At 42.1% G+C, this 18,893-nt stretch overlaps 1 protein-coding gene across 1 annotated transcript; it reads right to left on the reverse strand.

Moving 5' to 3' along the window:
• Nucleotides 1-2,927: 2,927 nt before the first annotated feature.
• Nucleotides 2,928-10,981, reverse strand: LOC125543132 (casein kinase 1-like protein HD16). The gene is made up of 16 exons (XM_048706384.1): nt 10,505-10,981; nt 8,152-8,286; nt 8,001-8,074; nt 7,827-7,896; nt 7,553-7,608; nt 7,396-7,467; nt 7,221-7,315; nt 7,063-7,126; nt 6,841-6,970; nt 6,543-6,761; nt 5,703-5,842; nt 5,446-5,620; nt 5,213-5,303; nt 3,718-3,875; nt 3,348-3,536; nt 2,928-3,264 (listed from the first exon to the last, which is right to left on the reverse strand). Exons 1-16 carry the CDS (start codon nt 10,598-10,600, stop codon nt 3,205-3,207), a joined length of 1,824 nt encoding a protein of 607 aa, XP_048562341.1. The 5' UTR covers nt 10,601-10,981; the 3' UTR covers nt 2,928-3,204.
• Between the last annotated feature and the right edge of the window lie 7,912 nt (nt 10,982-18,893).

The raw sequence follows: 18,893 nt of genomic DNA on the forward strand, positions 1-18,893 counted from the left end.
TTCTAGGATCTATTTGTGATCTGTCAGCAACAAGATGCTTCCATTTCCCAAGTGTGGGATGGAGTGGATTTGCACCTTACTTTCAGAAGGTGTGTTGATTTGCAAACCTTAACCCGGTTTGAGTTAGTGGATCTGGTTAGAAACTTCTCTCCAACAACTGATATAGATCGACCTACTTGGACCTTGGAAAAAATCTAGTTCATACTATGTCAAGTCCCTATATAAGGAAAATAAATTGGGGGGGGGGGGGGGGGGGGGGGTCTTCTGATCTAAAAGACTTCATCTGGAATATCAAAGTACCTCCCAACATCCATGTCTTCTTGTGGCTCATTCTTCATAACAAAAGCCTTACTAGAGATAACTTAGCCAAACACAGACATGTAGATGATGTTTCATGTGTCTTTTGTGATGAACGTGAAAGTATTCAACATTTATTCTTTGATTGTATCATTGCCCAACATATGTGGCCTGTGGTGGCAGAGAGTGAACATTCATGTGCCTAGCTCTTTCTACTCTTTGCTTTCCTTCTGGAAAATTAAAAAACATTGTGATGCTATTAATCTTCTTACTTTTGTTGCCTTATGGAGCTTATGGTTGTTGCGAAATGAATTTGTCTTCCAGGGGCAAAGTTGGCGAAGTGTTCGATGCATCATGGACCTAATGGGCTCAAGAATTCGACAATGGAAGGTACTATGTTCAGACAATCAATCTGCACTCCTCCTTCGTTGATTAAGGCTGCTCGACCATCGATGAGGGGTTTCGTTTTGTATAATCGTTAAATAAGCTCTGTTGTCTGCCCCTCGCTCAAAGTTTGTGAGTGTTTCAAGGAGCTATTAACAGTTTATGTGTGATCCTTGCCTTGGCTTCTTAATAAAAAGTTGGGGCAACAGGAAACCCCTTTGTTTAAAAAAACAACGTTCCAAATGGCGCAAATAGCGGAGGAGCTCCTTCCCTGGATCTCCATGGTGCGCCACTCCTCATTGAAATGGCCACCCACTTCCCACTGCTCCTCCCAGGGGCCCCAAAGGCCCGCCAAGGCCTGCACCGCCGCCATTAAAGCAATCATTTCGCCCCCGAAGCGGTCACCATGGTCGTCTCCAGCGCCCTCTTGGTCAAATCGTTACTTGACGGTCACATAATTGTACAAGAGGAACAACATAAGAAAAAAAACTAGTGGTAAATTATGAATGCGGAGAGTTAATTTGCAAAGGGAAAACTGGATGACAAGTGACCAGAGTTTTCCCGATTGAAAATGGTTACAAGCACACTACTTCAGGTGCTAACAAAACGAGTACAGTGCTGCAGCTCTTCTGAACGGTGCTCGCACCAACACCAGCTCCCAAGCCCTAAAAGCACGTCCAAAGGTTGTGAAATGTTCCAAAATCAGGGTTTAGATTGGTAAATAACTGGCCATAAAAACTAACTAAGGCCTCTTTTGGTTTGAAAAAATTTTATAGGATAGAAATTTTGTAGGAAAAATTCCTTTAGAGCCATTTGATTTGTAGGAATGGTTCCTATCTAGGATAGGAATAAGGGGCTGTTTGGTTCTAGGACTAGCATTGCCATACTTTACCACACATTTTTGCCGAACTTGCCTAAGATTAGTTCATCAAAATGAGAGCCACAAGTTGGCAAGTCTAAAGGAATCTTGCCACACTTTTTGTGTATATGCCATGTGGGGCACAAGTGTGACTTGCCTAAGATGTGGCTTGAACCAAACACTCACCTAAGTTGGTCAAACTTGCCTAACCTTAAGGCCTCCTTTGGTTTGGAGGAATTTCATAGAAATTTTAGAGGATAGGATTCTTATAGGGTTTTTTCCTTTAGAGCCCTTTGGTTCATAGGAATAGATTCCTATTCCTACATAGGATTGGTTCCTATCCTTCACATTTCATAGGAAAATAAAAATGAGCCTAGACTCAATGGAAAAATTCCTTTGGTGTCAACCAAATGACATCTCGTTTCCTATTCCTACTCATAGGACTTGAGATACATGCCATCTCATTTCCTACAAAATTCCTATTCCTATGATACTCCTATCCTATGAACCAAAAAAGGCCTAGGTGTGGCAATTTTTGGCAAAGTTAGTCACAAACCAAACAGCCCCTAAATCCTTCACATTTCAGCTTTCTTTGGTTCATAGGATCAGATTATCACAGGAATAGAAAAATTATAGGAAATGAGATGACATGTATCTCAAATTCTATGGGAGGAAATAGAAGAAAAAAAAGATGTCATAATAGAAATTTTTTCATTGAGCCTTCATGTTTATTTTCCATTGAAAAGTGAAGGATACTATAAACCAGAGGGCTTTGAAGGAAAAATTCCCACAAGAATCCTACCCTACAGAATTCCTGTGAAATCCCTACAAACCAAAGGAGGCCTGGGCTTCAAGGGAAAAACACATTATCCTAGACTAGATGAAAAAATTCCTATCTTCTGCACAAATGCCATCTTTAAATGGCCAATACAGAGGGTTATAGGAATTCACATGGCAGCAAGGGGAAAGCCGGAAAGGTATTGCATGGGCAAAAAAAAGGTGCAACATGTTTTGGGCAAAATAAAAACAGGAATGTTATCTGGCGACTGTTCCCCACAAGGAAATCCCCAGCAAACCCCCTTACACTTACAGCCACAGGATAAAGATCTGACCGTAGCAGTTTTCAGATGAAAAATGCACTAAAATAAATGAAATGCCATGTTTTTGGCCAAAATGCCATTCCAAAACACTAAAACTGCCAGCCGCGCCGTTCGCAAATGTTATCCTGGCAAGCAAACGGTCGCTGGCTATTGCAGTCCAATAAAAATGTACTATTCAAAATAATAAATTAATGTATGGTACTAGAAAAATTTCCTCAGCAGCTGGCCAGAGTAACATGAACAGCTAAATCAGTAGAATGCTCGAGAGCCATTCCAATCCAGTCGTCTCAAAGTACAAACAGACTTAAATTTATATACATGACACTTAATTAAGTACACTTCTTTGTTTATACAACATTATGATATGGATAGTTCAAAGTTATACACAACCAAGTCTCAAGCTAGAGAAGCAGAACCAAGTCAGTCTGTCACAGGTTTACCTTTCGTTAGTTTATGGGTAAGTAAATTAGTAATGTTAGCATTTCAAAATACCCCATTCTCATCATAAAAACTGGCGATCCATATTAGTAGCCCTTACCAAGAACCAACTTTAGTAAATGGGCTTCAAGATGCCGCCCTTCCATAGCAGATGGATGCTAAGTACAGATTTTTTGACCATTTTTCCTGCAAGCAGATTGATCAGCTGGTGAATACATTCCTTATTAGGAATTTAGATTTTATACAATAAGCCGGAAAGGTCAAGTCACCTTCACATGCTGGCTCGGGAAAGCAGATGTTCTTAGCGTCTCCTGTGTTTCATCATTAGGTTTTCGTCTAGGTATGCTCAAGATAAATGCCGCCTGGTCCAATGTGGCAGCTGTTGCAGTGATGCGATAACCATTATCCCAGCGTTGATGGATGCCCTCACTTGGATATAAGAAATCCAGCTCCACTACCTGCAACAGAGAAAGGTTTCTTCAGATCCTCACAAATCGAGGTATACACTCATAAAGATCTGAAATTCTTTCAGATCTCCCTGCAATATAAAATTATTTTAAGACTCACTTCACCAAGAACTGGGCCTGAAACTAAAGTTCATTGTACTTCGAAAGGCTTGTGAATGAACAATACACATACCTGGTCTGAGAAACCAGCATTTCGGGACATGACAACTGCCCATCGACTTCCAGCTGTAGCCATGGATGTGACATAGAAGCCCTCCTTCCACTTTTTGTTTATCCATTTGAATGGAAATGCATCACTTACTTTATAGGATTGCTGTGCATACGTTGTTCCTGGAGATAATACTTCAAGTCAGTTCTTGTCCATAGATACCAGCAGCCAGTATTCCAACATTCAACTAACTATTTCCACTTTGATAGGATATAGCGAGCTGAAAGCTAAATATAGCTGTGACTCTTTCTGAATGCCTAAATGTTTTGGGCAGAAAAGGGAACACTAAGTGGTTGTCTGGAAAGCAGACATTACGTTTTAACACGATTTTTAGCAAAACCAGTTTTACTATTTTTTCTGTTAGTAATCAGTTTATAGAATATTACGTTTTGCTGGAAAGTGTGTTTGCTCAGTTCCTTATTTGGATAATGATTCAGACTATTTGCATTCTCCCATGATCTTTCTCATTCTCCTGGGACATTCCGCCCGCTGGCTGGTCGATCTCGCCAGACGGCCGCGTATGTGCACATGTAGAAGCTAGCTACTGAGGCAAGCAACTGGATCGATTTGATACGCTGGCTGCGGAACACACGAAACGATGGTCGCGCACACGGACATGTAGAAGCTAGCTACCAGGGGCAAGCAGCTGGATCTACTTGATCCGCCAGCTGCGGAACGCACGAAACGACGGCCCCGTACATGCGCATGTAGAAGCTAGCTACCGAGGGGGGCAAGCAGATCGATTCGATCTACCGGCACCGGTGGAACACCTGTATGCGAATGCTCAAGGAGTTGACCTCAGCGGCGGCGACGACCAAGGCAGATGGTGCAGAGAAAGCAGCCGAGGACGGCCTCGAGGTGTGGCACACCGGTGAGCGTGTCGCGACTGTCTTCCTCTTCCTGGTGTTGATCACCGGCGTCTGCAGCTTCTCTTCTTCAGCTGATGAACGTGCCCACGAGGATTGGCAAGAGAGATATGTGAATCACGTTTTTAGAAAAACAACTAATGGTCGTTTCTCTACAAACATGAAATTCCAGGTTACTGAGAATCAAGTTTTGCATATCTATGGATTAGTTAGCCAAACATGATTTTAGTCTGTTAAACCGTTTTTCTGTTTTATATGGAATGGATTATCTGCATTTCACTTATCCAAACAACCCCTAAAAAGGTATATCCATATATCTGTCTAAATGGTTCCACGGTAATCTATGTATATAGCCTGTTATGGCCAAAGGTTGAATTTGTAGGGCATTTTAAAATGCATTGCCACGTAACCCGATTGACACTTATTCAGGCTATTAAAAGTACTTCGGGCAAAGGCAGAAATTTAACAAAATACATATGTTGGAGTAGATTTTACAGATCAATCTTGGTAGTTAGCATCAGGTCACAGAATGGTGACCTGGGAATCAAGCATACAAGTGGCAGTCCAGCCATCAAGTTGAACAATAAGATTACCTCTTGACATGATCACTAAAGAACTTCCACTATTCGCACCAGCCAATGCAGTGATATAGTAATTTCTCTCCCACTGCTCCAGGATCCATTCCTAACATAGCATAATCAAGTTACTAGCTATAAAACATAATACAACACGAATGGCAATCAAGATCTCACTGAACAATTGATAAAGTATTTCTACCCGAGAAAGAAACATTCTGGAAGCAGGATGGCCTGAACTAATTGCTCACCTTGTGAAGGAAATGTTGAGAAATTTCATATACTTGAGCAGTAAAACCAGTGCCAGCATCCATTATTAAAGCCCAAAGATTTGCGGAAGAGGAAACTGAACTTATAAACAAGCCATCTTCATTTCCTTTCAGAATATGTTGTACTAATCTATCATCTGCAACATTATAGTGGTACCTGGAAAATAAATGTAGTAAGACAGTGAAAATTTCTCTTTGGTCTTTATTACTACTATAAAGAAGATAAGTGCCAAGCAAACCTCTGTTTCATAGGCCGCCGGGCACTGTAGACACTAATCCACTGAGTCGCTGGCATTCCCATTCTAATCTTCTTCTTAGGTTGCTCATCATCTTCCTCTGCTATGAGGCGGCCCCGCTTCTGACCGACCTGATATATTAGCTGGTAGCAATCCAATAAAGTATCAGTCCAAAACAAAAAATAGGAGGTGATTTACAACATGCAGCCGGGAAACTGCAAATATATGGGATATGTTGCTCAAGTTAACAGTCCAAAACAAATTCAATACATAACACAACATATTCACACATTGAATACCACTGGCCCAACTCTTAAAATACAAATGACTTCATGTGGTCTATTATAATGGCACAACATGCTGTTTTAGTCCCATTTACATGATCAACATTCCATAGACCACATGATTGGATTTTATACTACAAAAAAAGTAGACAGGAAAAAGTTCAATGGAAGACCAAAACTGAGTAAATCCAATCTACAAATCAACAAGAACAATGAACTGAGGACCTGTTTGGTTCATGACTAACTTTGCCACAACTAACCTTAGGCAAAGTGTGACTAACAAAATGGCCACCACAAGTGTGGCAAGATTTGGCAAAAAAATGAGCCTATGACATGTGGACCATATAACTAGAAAAGTGTGGCAGGCCACAAGTGTGGCAATGAACCAAACACATGCCTAAGATGTTGCGGCATGACTAAGGTTAGGCGTGGCAACCTTGGGAACCAAATAAGCCCTGAAATTCTTGGTAAGTAATTGTGTTTCTAATGGTGACATGGATAAGTCCTTAAAGTTCATAATAAAAATGGTAGTAAGAATAGAAGTTACAAGAAAATGTACCTTCTGAGCACCATCTGTGTTTATTGGTCTGGTGTCTGGATGTGGACCAACAATGCCGTCAAAAAGAGAGATGCACTTGGCGTAATTAGGTTCTTCGTCAAACTTCAAGTTCACAACATACTCAACAAAGTGTCGAAAAGACTGTGGACAAATGCCACACAGAGATTCTGGAGAGGTCGCCATCTTTTTCTTGCTGACAAGAAAACCTTTGTTGTCTCCCTGAATAAGAACAAACGAAAACTTACAAATAGAAACAGGAGTAAGAAGAAAAGAAGCTCCAACACCAAAATAAATTAACCTGGTATCCTTGCCAAGGTAGGCGTCCACGGAGAAGAAAAATAAGTGTGTAGGCGAGGGATTCAAGGTCATCTCTCCTACTTCCAGTTCTTCCCAAGTGAGCATGCACACTAGCATAACGAACAGTTCCCCTGTTCACAAGAGCAGATAAGAAGGAAAAAATTATGTCAAGTACAAAGAGTGCACAAAATGAAGTGCATCATAAATATTTTTCCATCCGAACCTAAATACATCAGGCCTCTGGTCGTATTCAATGTGCCCGTTACCAGCACCCTTCCATTTCGTAGCTGTGTTAATACAAAATGATAGGTTAACAGAAGTACCATAAATATTTTATACCAAATAGACGTTATATAAAAGTGGAATATGATTATGAATTACCCAGTCCAAGATCAACAAGAAAAAGTTTCTTCTCTTCCAGGGTACCACACGGACCAAGCAGAAAGTTCTCAGGTTTCACATCACCATGGACATACCTGTCATATACTAGTATTGTTAGCCAGAAATTCACAAGCACTATGCAAGACCCCATCTGAAGAACGCAACACCAAATTACCCTTTTGAGTGCATCTTTTCCAGTATGGAGATGGCTTCTATAGCTATGCAGGCAACCATTTCAACAGACATCCTGCAACAGATACCACGACCGGATATAATTGAAAAGTTGCATATGAACTGTAAAACATAATTATAGACAGTGAGCAGATACTCACGAATGGGAATTATTATTCCAAACATCCCACAGGCTTGGGCCCAACATATCCATAACCTAAATAAACACCAAACAGGATTGAATTTGTTTATAGTTACTTAACGGAAGGAATAAAATAAATCTACACCAAACAATGGCTAAGGGCATGTTTGGAAGTTGGAACACACAAACTTTGTAGGACCCCATACCAAAGAGGGCCGCATACACAAGTACAATTGAATTGTTTTAGTAATGTTCCACTACATATATGGAGTAAACAGCACATGATCCATTACCATGATGTAAAACTCGCCCTGCTTTCCTTTGTAGTGTACCCGTGGGACACCATGATTTCCACTAAGAGTGCTGCAAGAGGGAGGTTTAAGATAAGCAAAAGAAGGTAGTACAATATATCCAACTAGCCAAAAAAATACATTGAAGAGAAAACGAACTAAAAATCAACTACTCACTTGTAAACCTGCCACTCAGATGGAGCTCCATAATTGCAACCTTTGCTAGTTCGATGTTCAAACTTTAATGCAACCTGTCAGATAAAAAATGCATTAGTACCAGATGGCATCAGTTCTAACAATACGTCAAACCTTCAAGAGATATAATAACCTCCAAAGCATTTGCACCAGGGTTTCTATCACCAAGACTGGGAGAGGAAACACGTCGACCAACATATACTTGTCCAAATCCACCCTTTCCAAGCTTCCTTCCAAGCTTATAGGTTGGTGAATTTCCAATTTGCACCTGTTCAAAGAACAAACTCACTAAAACCAATAGATGAATAAAGAATTATCTTGCAGTCACAAACGTAACATGTGCAGGAATGACGCTATTTTCCAGATTTAAAAGCGCACCCCCACCCCCACCCCACCCCCTACGCCCCCTGGCCTTTATATATGATGTAAAATGAAATGGAGATGCATAAAAGGATCGAAGTGAATATTGTGTCACTGGCACAAGCAAACCATAGATATGATATTTCCATTGGGTAGCAGCTAGAGTGCGGCTCAACATAGCGCATATACAATGTGAAACTTCTTTTAGATTCTCGCAATCACAGACATAATAACAATAGGTCCACCACAGTACAGCACAACACCCAATTTGAGTTGCAATAAGATTTCAACTGTAAAATTCTAGCAAGCACCGATACGGCAGAAACTGCCGATTGGCCATCCCAGTATGGCGGGATACGGCAGGGTACAGCAATATCCCATGATTTCCGAATTAAAAAAGGAAAAAAATACATGGACACGTCTGGGATACATTATGATACGCTGGTGGCATGGCTCAGCCCAAAAACAGCCTCGGCCAACTACAAACCCTGGGTCGCACGCACGCTCTCCAAGAAACAAACGAGCCGCTCCCAGGCAGCAGCAGACGCACCACCGCCGGTGGCCGTCTGTGGGTGAGAGTGAATGGCAGCTTGGTCCTGGTGTTCTAGATCCTGAGTATCCTCTGTGGGCTTATGTTGAGAAGCTTACCCTGCATCCCTGAATGGAGCAGTATTCTGATCTTGTCTCAATTTCTCATTATTATTTTTGTCTTAATTAACTCTATATTACATGGCATATTTTTCATCTTATTTTATACACTCGCCATATCCCCGAATGGCTGTTTTTGGAAAATGATGTATCCTGTGTCCCCATATACGTATCGCCGTGTCGCCGTCTCCATATCGGTGCTTTTTAGGTAAAACTGAACTCAGCAAATTTAACAAAAACAGGAAACAAAATAATGAAAACAGAGTCCAAGAAAGCAGCCAAAACTATAGAACTAACGTACAAGGTTGAAAAATGCACAAAACCAATAGGCTAGACGGCCAAAGGCACAAATCCAGTAGGTTAGATGGAGAAACGCACGAATCCAGTAGGTTAGATCGACAGATGCCCATTCCTAGACATGGCAAAAAAAGGCAATTTAAGCCTAGGGAACTCGGCTCAACAGTAGAGCATTATAAAGCAAACAGCAATGGGACAGGGGGTCATATGTGATAATCAACATAAACAATATTCACTGAATGCAGGCTGTCCACACCAGAAATTGTACATTTGACAGCATGTCCAGCCAACATGTTGCCTACTGCATGCACAACATTATGTATAAAGAAAAATAATGATTATATATGGCCAGTATTTAGGTAAGATTTTCTGATAATAATGAAGCAGAAAGTCGCAGCACACTAGAACCACTAGGCGACAAAAAAATATGCAAAGAACTGCAAAAACAGTCGGCGGCTATGAAAAGTCCACGTTAACTCATACTGATGTCCCGCATTTCATAAAAAGGGCAGCCCGGTGCACGTAGCTCCCGCTTGCGCAGGGTCCGGGAAGGGTCCGACCACTTTGGGTCTTTTGTAACAAGTACTTTTTTGTATATATTCAAACTTCGAGCAGAGAAACAGACAATTGACCAAAAAAACAGATGTATCCACTTGTTTCAGCAAAGATCCTCGCAACTGCTTGATGAAGTAGGTCCAGTAGTTAAAATTTCAGCTCTTTGGATGCCTTTTCTCACCGACCATAGCTCTAACCCAGTTCAGATATTTCAATCCTACTATAACATTTTACTTGGAAACACAGGAATCCTACTCTAATCCCTTATATTTAGGATTAATCATCCACGCCTTAGGGGGAGATATCCTGCACATAAAGAGATATACTCTTTCTAATACCACGCCCATCCCTCCATATTTTGTCATGACAACCTAAGAGATTTTCGGCATCACTGTCTCAGGGAGCAGCGCAGGAGGTATCCGAGCTAATTTATTGTAGACACACAACCACTAGAGCAACTTATAACTACACAAGCATACTATCTCACCGTCCTCCGAGTATAAAGGTTACCAACTCGATCCACGATCCACAAATTCCATCGTCTAATCAAGCAAGTAGAACCCTAGGCGCTACCAATTTTCCAGGAACATCTAAATTAAGCAGCGATAGCCCAGGAGATATCATACCGTCTCAGGGAGCGGCGCAGAGTTGCCGTCGTCGCCAGCGCCGGGGCCCGGGGCGGGGCCGGCGATTCCCTTATCGCCGCTCTCGAACTCGTCCATCTGTCACCCCTCCTCGCGCTGCTGCGACTCAGGAAGTGCGGATACCTCGGGGCTCGTGGATCAGCTCGTGGATCAGCTCGCGGATTCTGCGGCTGCTTCTGCTTTCCACGGCCTCGGCGCGCGCCACCGTGGGGCACTGGCAAGCCTCAACGGCGTAGCCCCATACGCTCCCTGGAGGCAACGAGATCGGGCCGGCGCTAGGACAGTATCGGTTAGGGCTCAGTTGTACTGAGTCGGAGTTTGGCCTGCGGCGGTGGATGAGGTGGTCGGCGACGATGGGAGGGCCGAGGTCGGGAGCAAGGGGGAGGAGGGCACAGAAAAAATCCTAGAGCAAATTCCTTGCGATGCTACCATATGGCGTGCGTCTTCCGAGAAAGATCGCGTTGCCCGCATTTACGTCTTCGATGTAACATACAGCCTCTGTGTGGGATTTGGATAGCCTGATAGAGTGCTACTACCGACGCCGGATTATCCTCACCATGTTCTTTTTTGCTTTTTTTGGTATATGAACAAATCTATTATAAAAGTTTACCGAAAGTATAAAGCATCTCAAACATAATAAACATTACATCAAGATTCGGAAATCACTGAATGATCCTTACTGCCACCAGAACGAGCCGCTTACGCAGTTGCCGCCGCTTTTCTACCGGAGTCGGCTTGACCTTATCGATGACGGCCGGAAAGTCTTCGTGCATGTGTCCGTAAGGACCAGCGCCCTGAAGCCGTAGTTGTCGCGGTTGAACCCTTTGCATATATCTGAAACACCTGACACCAAATCTTGTCACATGACGAGAAAGCCAAATCTCACCGCCCAAAGAAGATGGCAAAAATCTACACGAAGCTCTGTCGACTATATCCAGACGGACGAACTCGAGGATGATCGGAGCCCGGAAGACAAACTTAAAGAATAGGCGCCACCATCCGCCCGAGCGTCGTGCATGTGAGGACAAACCCTAAACTAAACTACTAACCGGAGCAGATGCACCAAGATTCTCCTCCCGGCCACCGGCCGCCGGAGCGGCAGACAGAAGGAAGACGAATACACGGGCTCACCGATGAAGCGTGGAGCTAAAAGTTTGCCCTAGGCGCCTAGAGTTAGGGGAGGAAACAAGACAAAGTCACGATGCTGCCTTTGTGCTCACATTATGTTCAAAGGTTATTTAGATATAGCATGATAGCAAGAAAAACATACTCTATAGATTATTACTCCTGTAGGCATTGTTTTACTGCTTATCGCGGTTGTCGGAGTATATATGTTTAATGGACATCTTCATGTCTTAAAGAATTTCCGCTCTCCTATACTCATTCGATGTCTTTTTTATGTATCCTCTCATGCATGCAATTCATTATGGCTTAAATTCAAGAGCCGTCTAGCATAGTGATTAATAAAAAGAATGGTGTATTGGCTAGGTCTTGATTTTGAAAACACTTGAGCTTGATATTGTATGGAATATATACAACAATTAGTTAATTAAGAAATGGTGGTGTATTTAGGTTGAGAAGGCATTTTTTCCTTAGCATTCAACGATCTATAAATTACAATAGAGATATATTCTCACTGTTTCAATACTAGTCAGCTCAATGAAAACTAATAACAAAGGTAGTGTGCACAATAGTGGTTTCACAAAATTGGAAGCTTGAAAGCGACCAACGATCATGCGCTCTTTTCATGTCCTTAATGATGAATACACGTAGGGTTGATCAAGCCATAGCCCATAGTGACTTGCGGTTGCACATGTAAGATTCCGGTCAAGGTATATCCATCCGTCTCTTCGCGCCTGGGTGAAGCTTTTCACAAGATGTTATGGCGCTTCTCCATGCATCCCTGGGTCAACAACTGCGTGCTCCAGGGTGCCCATACATCCTGTTAGGACCGAGGGTATATCGACCAGAGGGGGGTGAATGAGAGATTTAAAATTTCTTTCGAAAGTTTTGAGCTGATCCCAATCACAGCAGCGTAATAATATAAAGGATGAACTGAATGGAATCAATATTCTTCTTCAGAAGCATATTCCTCGATGAAAGAAGTAATAATAGTGCGAGCTTGGGTAATCACAGGTTTAACTACAATGAGAGTAATGCAACAAAGCAAACAGATGCAGTAGTACAAGACAAAACATGATACGGGCGATGAGAGATATGCAAGATGGTTAACCGAGGTGAAATGATGATGTCTAAACAGAGTAATGAAAATGCAATAGAATGAGATACCAAGAATAACTCATGAGAATAACAACAAGGGCGACAGAGGACGTAAAACTATGATAGAGGATAATGATCAGATAAGCTATCGACACAGACTACGAAAGTAAACTGTTGAAAGAAATGCAGTAAAGTAGATAGAACCAGTGGCGCTCGATGGCGATAGAGATATTTGGTAGACTAGTTCACCCTTCTGCCAAAGGGCTATGTCTGGTTGGAGGGGATGTGACTTAACACGGAAGATAAACTCTCTTCACCCTACTCTCCTTCAACTCAAAGCTGATCACACTCTAGTGGATTTCACTCGTGGTAGATCCTTGTCGGCGATCTCCAAACCTTCGGGCAACCTTCGCGAACCATAATCACTCTTGGTTGCTGAAGATCTAGCTCGGTGAAGACAACAACTCTTCAACACTTGAGACGAAACCTAACCGTCTAGAGAGTGCGCAACTCTCAAGAGTAATAGGTACAAGAACTCTAACTCGGAACTACTGTGATGCTAAACCACTGTCTAAGTTTGGTCTCTTGATTTTCTCTCGGTGGATCTTAAACTCAGATCACTCGGAGAGGGGTTGCTCAAATCAATCTTCTCAGAAATCTCAAGCAGAATAGCCAACGAACAACGTTGGAGCGGGGTGGCTATTCATAGCCGCGGCCTTCCCAGATGGGAAAAGACCAAATTGGACATCGAGAGCAGCCAATGGCCGAACGACACAAGCCCAACGGTCGGATTTGAGCACAACGGTAACATTGCTTGCCGAGCAAGGAATGCTAACTCCTCGGTCTGAGACAAATCTCTCACAACGAAGAAGATCACAGTCTCTTGCTGGCAAGTATTTGCTCGGAACACAAAGAGATTTCTCTCGCAACTTTCATAGGTTTGGCTAAGCATCACAACGGATCTAAGCTACGAGAACCTATACACTCTTAATAGTACGGAGGTCCTACGACTCAAATAAGTGAAAGAAGAATAACGAAATGAATACTAAGTCTTCACTTTGTCTTTGACTTCCATTCGCTCCAGTCAATTTCTTCGGATGACCATACCGAAACATATGCTTCGCTTCAGTAGTAAATTCTTCAAGGGGTTAATTCCTTCACATCAATCTTCTCGTCTACAGTTCTTAATCAGATGCAGCTCGTTCTTCTCTGCAACACAGATACACTTTGGTGAAATTCCTTTAACTTAGCACCGGAGACAACATTCTCGTCGGTTCTGTATGGACTATTTCTCTCTGTATGCACTAGCAAACAAATTAGTCCATACCTGTTTCTGTCAACAATCTCCAAAACACAACGTAGGCAGATATTGCACCAACAATCTCCCCCTTCTTGGACGATTGTTGACAAAATAGATCACATCGAAGGATGGATAATGAATGAAATATAATGTGAATGATAATAAGAGACGACAGATAATTGCGAAGATAAAACATGCTCCCCCTGAGGATATGCATCCGAGCATAAAATAAACCAGAGGGTGGCGAGGTAATTCTTCTTATGAGTGTCATTGACAAATGATCTTATACTTGACTTCTTTCAATGCACTCGACGATGTCTGAAGTAATTCTTGTCACATAATCTTCGAAAAGAATTAGATATACGATATACTTTGAAAGATTTGTGACGAAGGGTATAGCATGAAGGTTTTTTGAGAACACAATTCGAATCCACACGAGATGTAAGTTTCCTGCATGTTAGATATTCGAAGGTGAACAGAGCAAGAAAAACATGAGTATATTGCTCGAAGTGGATATGCTTCAAATGTGATTTTTCTGCATCAAAGAAGATATAAAGGATATGTGTGAGGAAAAACACATCCAATTTCCATCAATCAAGTAGATAGCTTTCACAACATTAGAGATTTGAAGCTCAAGTTGACTTTCTTTTCATGTAGGGTTAAATAGAGAGAGATAATAGTGATAGCATATCCAACCACAACAAATATGGTTCATTAAGTGCTCGATGTCCTTCTCACCCTTAGTATCAACATCCCATGATTTCCTGTTCTTCTTGGTAGAGCAAATATTTTCCTTGTATGATAGATAATTATTGAGGATAATCATTGCAAGGGAGAACACATTTGATGGTACCTGCAAAAAGCCAGTACGAAGCAAATAACATTGCAGGGGGGGTTATTAACATTACATGGTGACCGAGTATTTCAACACCACAAAGCGGTGCATTAAGTTCATCAAGCAAATTGTTCGAGGAAACCAAATGTTCGACTACGAAAAGCAAAAGGCGAATAAAACACCCTGCAAATACCTCGATAATCTATCACTCGATGTAATTCTCCCCCTTTTTGTCAACAAGTGCCAAAAAGGAATGAGAACACATACGAGGAATTACTCTTCCGGAGTGTCCTCAGAATCAGAATTAAAACCACTTGAGGAATCAGAATCCGAAGAGCGAGGAATGGTCGAGGCAGAAGCAGGAGTGGCAGCATGGGCTCTGGAGGACTTGGTGCGATGAACAGCTGGCTTGTAAATGAGAGTGACGGCTGTGTTTGCAATTTCATCATCATGTCCGACAAACAGCAGGTCTGTTCAAGTAGAACACCGTGGGAGCACAGGAGTTTGTTTTCGGATGTGAGGAACAGTGACACGTCTCCGTCGTATCTACTTTTCCTAACGCTTTTCCTCTTGTTTTGGACTCTAATTTGCATGATTTGAATGAAATTAACCCAGACTGATGTTGTTTTCAGTAGAACTACCATGGTGTTGTTTTTTGTGCAGAAATAAAAGTTCTCGGATTGGAACGGAACTTTGTGGAGAATTTTTATGCAATAAAAGAAAAATATTGGAGCTAAGAACCACCGAAGGGGGCCCCCTAGGTGAGCACAACCCACCAGGGGCCCCCCACTCCAGGTGCGCCCAGGTGGGTTGTGCCCACCTGGTGGCCCCACAGACCCAAATTCCAACTCCTTAAATCCTCATATTTAGAGGGGAAATCAGGAAGGAAGTTTCATCGCGTTTCACGATATGGAGCCGCCGCCGCCTCCTGTTCTTCATCGGGAGGCCAGATCTGGAGTCTGTTTGGGGCTCCGGAGAGGGGGATCTTCGATCTTCGTCATCACCAACAATCCTTCATCGCCAATTCCATGATGCTCCCCACCGGGAGTGAGTAATTCCTTCGTAGGCTCGCTGGTCGGTGAGGAGTTTGATGAGATTCATCATGTAATCGAGTTACTTTTGTTAGGGCTTGATCCCTAGTATCCATTATGTTCTGAGATTGATGTTGATATGACTTTGCCATGCTTAATGCTTGTCACTTTGGGCTCGGGTTCCATGATTTCATATCTGAACCATTTATGTTTTCACCATTATATTTATGTTCTAGATCCGATCTTGCAAGTCATATTCACCTATTACGTGTTATGATCCGTAAACCCCGGGGTGACAATAGTCGGGATACTTTCCGGTGATGGTCGTAGTCTAAGGAGTTCATGTATTTACTATGTGTTAATGCTTTGCTCCGGTTCTCTATTAAAAGGAGGCCTTAATATCCCTTAGTTTCCTTATGGACCCGCTGCCACGGGAGGGTAGGACAAAAGATGTCATGCAAGTTCTTTCCATAAGCATGTATGACTATTTACGGAATACATGCCTACATTATATTTATGAAGTGGAGCTAGTTTTGTATCCCCTAGGTTATGATAGTTATATGATGAATATCATCCAACGAATCCACCGATCCAATGCCTATGAATTTCCTACATATTGTTCTTGCTAAGTTACTACTACTGATGTTATTGTTACAACTACTACAAAATCATTGCTATCACTGTTACTGTTACTACTGATGTTACCACTACTATCAAAACTATCATATTATTGTGCTACTGATTACTTTGCTGCAGATATTTAATCTCCAGGTATGGTTGAATTGACAACTCAGTTGCTAATACTTGCAAATATTCTTTGGCTCCCCTTGTGTCGAATCTATAAAGTTGGGTTGAATACTCTACACTCGAAAACTGTTGCAATCCCCTATACTTGTGGGTTATCAAACAACAAGTAAATCCAAGTAGTCATACTCCTTCTTGATGCCCTTGGCGAGCAACTGCTTGTGAGAATAATGTTGTCTCAGCAGAATCCAGGAGCGGTTCTTTGCTTCCTTCTCATATAGAAGAATTTGGCGAGTATGATTGAAGTAAATTCAGCTCAGTCATCAACTCCATCTTTTTCTTTTCGATACAGCATGATGTGGCTTTCCGATGCTTGCTTTGTGCGAATGCAAATCTCATAAAGAGATGGAATTTCCTCATGAGGGATTTCAACCCTAGCTTTCTTGACCTTAGGAGCATTTTCAGATGCAGACGCGTGATGTCTACTATGCAACTTTATTCTTGTAGACACGTGTTGGGCCTCCAAGTGCAGAGTTTTGTTGGACAGTAGCCATTTTCCCTCAAGTGGATGACCTAAGGTTTATCAATCCGTGGGAGGCATAGGATGAAGATGGTCTCTCTCAAACAACCCTGCAACCAAATAACAAAGAGTCTCTTGTGTCCCCAACACACCAAATACAATGGAAAATTGTATAGGTGCACTAGTTCAGCGAAGAGATGGTGATAAAAGTGTAGTAATGATAGTAGATATTGATTTTTGTAATGGTAACAATAAAAGGCAGCAAGGTAGCAATTGATAAAACGGAGCACAAACGGTATTGCAATGCTTGAGAATGAGGCCTAGGGTCCGTACTTTCGCTAGTGCAATCTCTCAACAATGTTAATATAATTGGATCATCTAACCATCCCTCAAAGTGCAACGAAAAATCACTCCAAAGTTCCTATCTAGCGGAGAACATAAGAAGAAATCGTTTGTAGGGTACGAAACCACCTCGAAGCTATTCCTTCCAATCGATCTATCCAAGAGTTCATACTAAAATAACACCAAATAATTTCATATTCATAATGCTCAATCCAACACAAAGAACCTCAAAGAATGCCCCAAGATTTCTACTGGAGAAACAAAAGATGAGAATGTGCATTAACACCTATGCATAGATTACCCTAATCTCACCGTGGGAATCCGCGAGTTGAATGCCAGAACACATATCAAGTGAATCAATATGATACCCCATTGTCACCACGAGTATTTATATGCAAGACATATGTCAAGTGCTCTAAAATCCATAAAAGTATTCAATCTGACAACAACAAAATCTCAAAGGGAAAAACTCAATTCATCACAACAAGATAGAGAGGGGAAAACACCATATGATCCGACTATATTAACAAAGTCCGTGACACATCAAGATCGTGACATCTCAAGAACACGAGAGAGAGAGAGAGAGATTAAACACATAGCTACTGGTACAAACCCTCAGCCTCGAGGCTGTACTACTCCCTCCTCATCGTGGTGGCTGCCGGGATGATGAAGATGGCCACCGGTGATGATTTCCCCCTCCGGCAGAGTGCCGGAACGGGATCTAGATTGGTTTTCAGTGGCTACAGAGCCTTGTAGCGGCGGAACTTCTGATCTAGGTTAACCCCAAGGGTTTTTGGAATATTTGGGAATTTATAGGATAACGAGGCGGTGCGGGAGGCCACCAAGGTGGGCACAACCCACCTAGGCGCGTCTGGGCCCCCGGACGCGCCCTAGTGGGTTATGCCCACCTCGGGGCACCCCCAGGTGCTGCTCTGGCCTATTGGAAGTGTTCTGCTCAATAAAAGTCCACAAAAAGTTTCACGGTGTTTGGACTCCGTTTGATATTGATTTCCTGCAATGTAAAAAACAAGCAAGAAACAACAACTCGCACTGGGCACTAGGTCAATAGGTTAGTCCCAAAAAATGATATAAAGTTGCTATTAAATGATTATAAAACATCCAAGAATGATAATATAACAACATGGAACAATCAAAAAGTATAGATACGTTGGAGACGTATCAGCATCCCCAAGCTTAACTCCTGCTCATCCTCGAGTAGGTAAATGATAAAAACAGAATTTTTGATGTGGAATGTTGCCTAACATGTCATCTCATATTCTTTTCTTTGTGGTATGGACATTTGGACTTTTATATGGTTCAAAGTAATAGTTTAGTTTTGACATGAGACTTAAATACTCAAGCATACCAACAAGCAACCA

This window comes from Triticum urartu, chromosome 3 (assembly GCF_003073215.2).
Source record: "Triticum urartu cultivar G1812 chromosome 3, Tu2.1, whole genome shotgun sequence".
NCBI classification, from domain to species: Eukaryota; Viridiplantae; Streptophyta; class Magnoliopsida; order Poales; family Poaceae; genus Triticum; species Triticum urartu.

Bases quoted from the DNA above. Each gene is read 5' to 3' on its own strand.
- LOC125543132 (XM_048706384.1), bottom strand. From the start codon at position 10,600: ATGGACGAGTTCGAGAGCGGCGATAAGGGAATCGCCGGCCCCGCCCCG. The intron at 6,762-6,840 runs GTTAATTTATTT...GTTCTTATTCAG, and splicing joins TACCTTGGCAAGGATACCAG to GGAGACAACAAAGGTTTTCT. The intron at 3,876-5,212 runs GTAATCTTATTG...TATTATCTCCAG, and splicing joins TTTAGTGATCATGTCAAGAG to GAACAACGTATGCACAGCAA.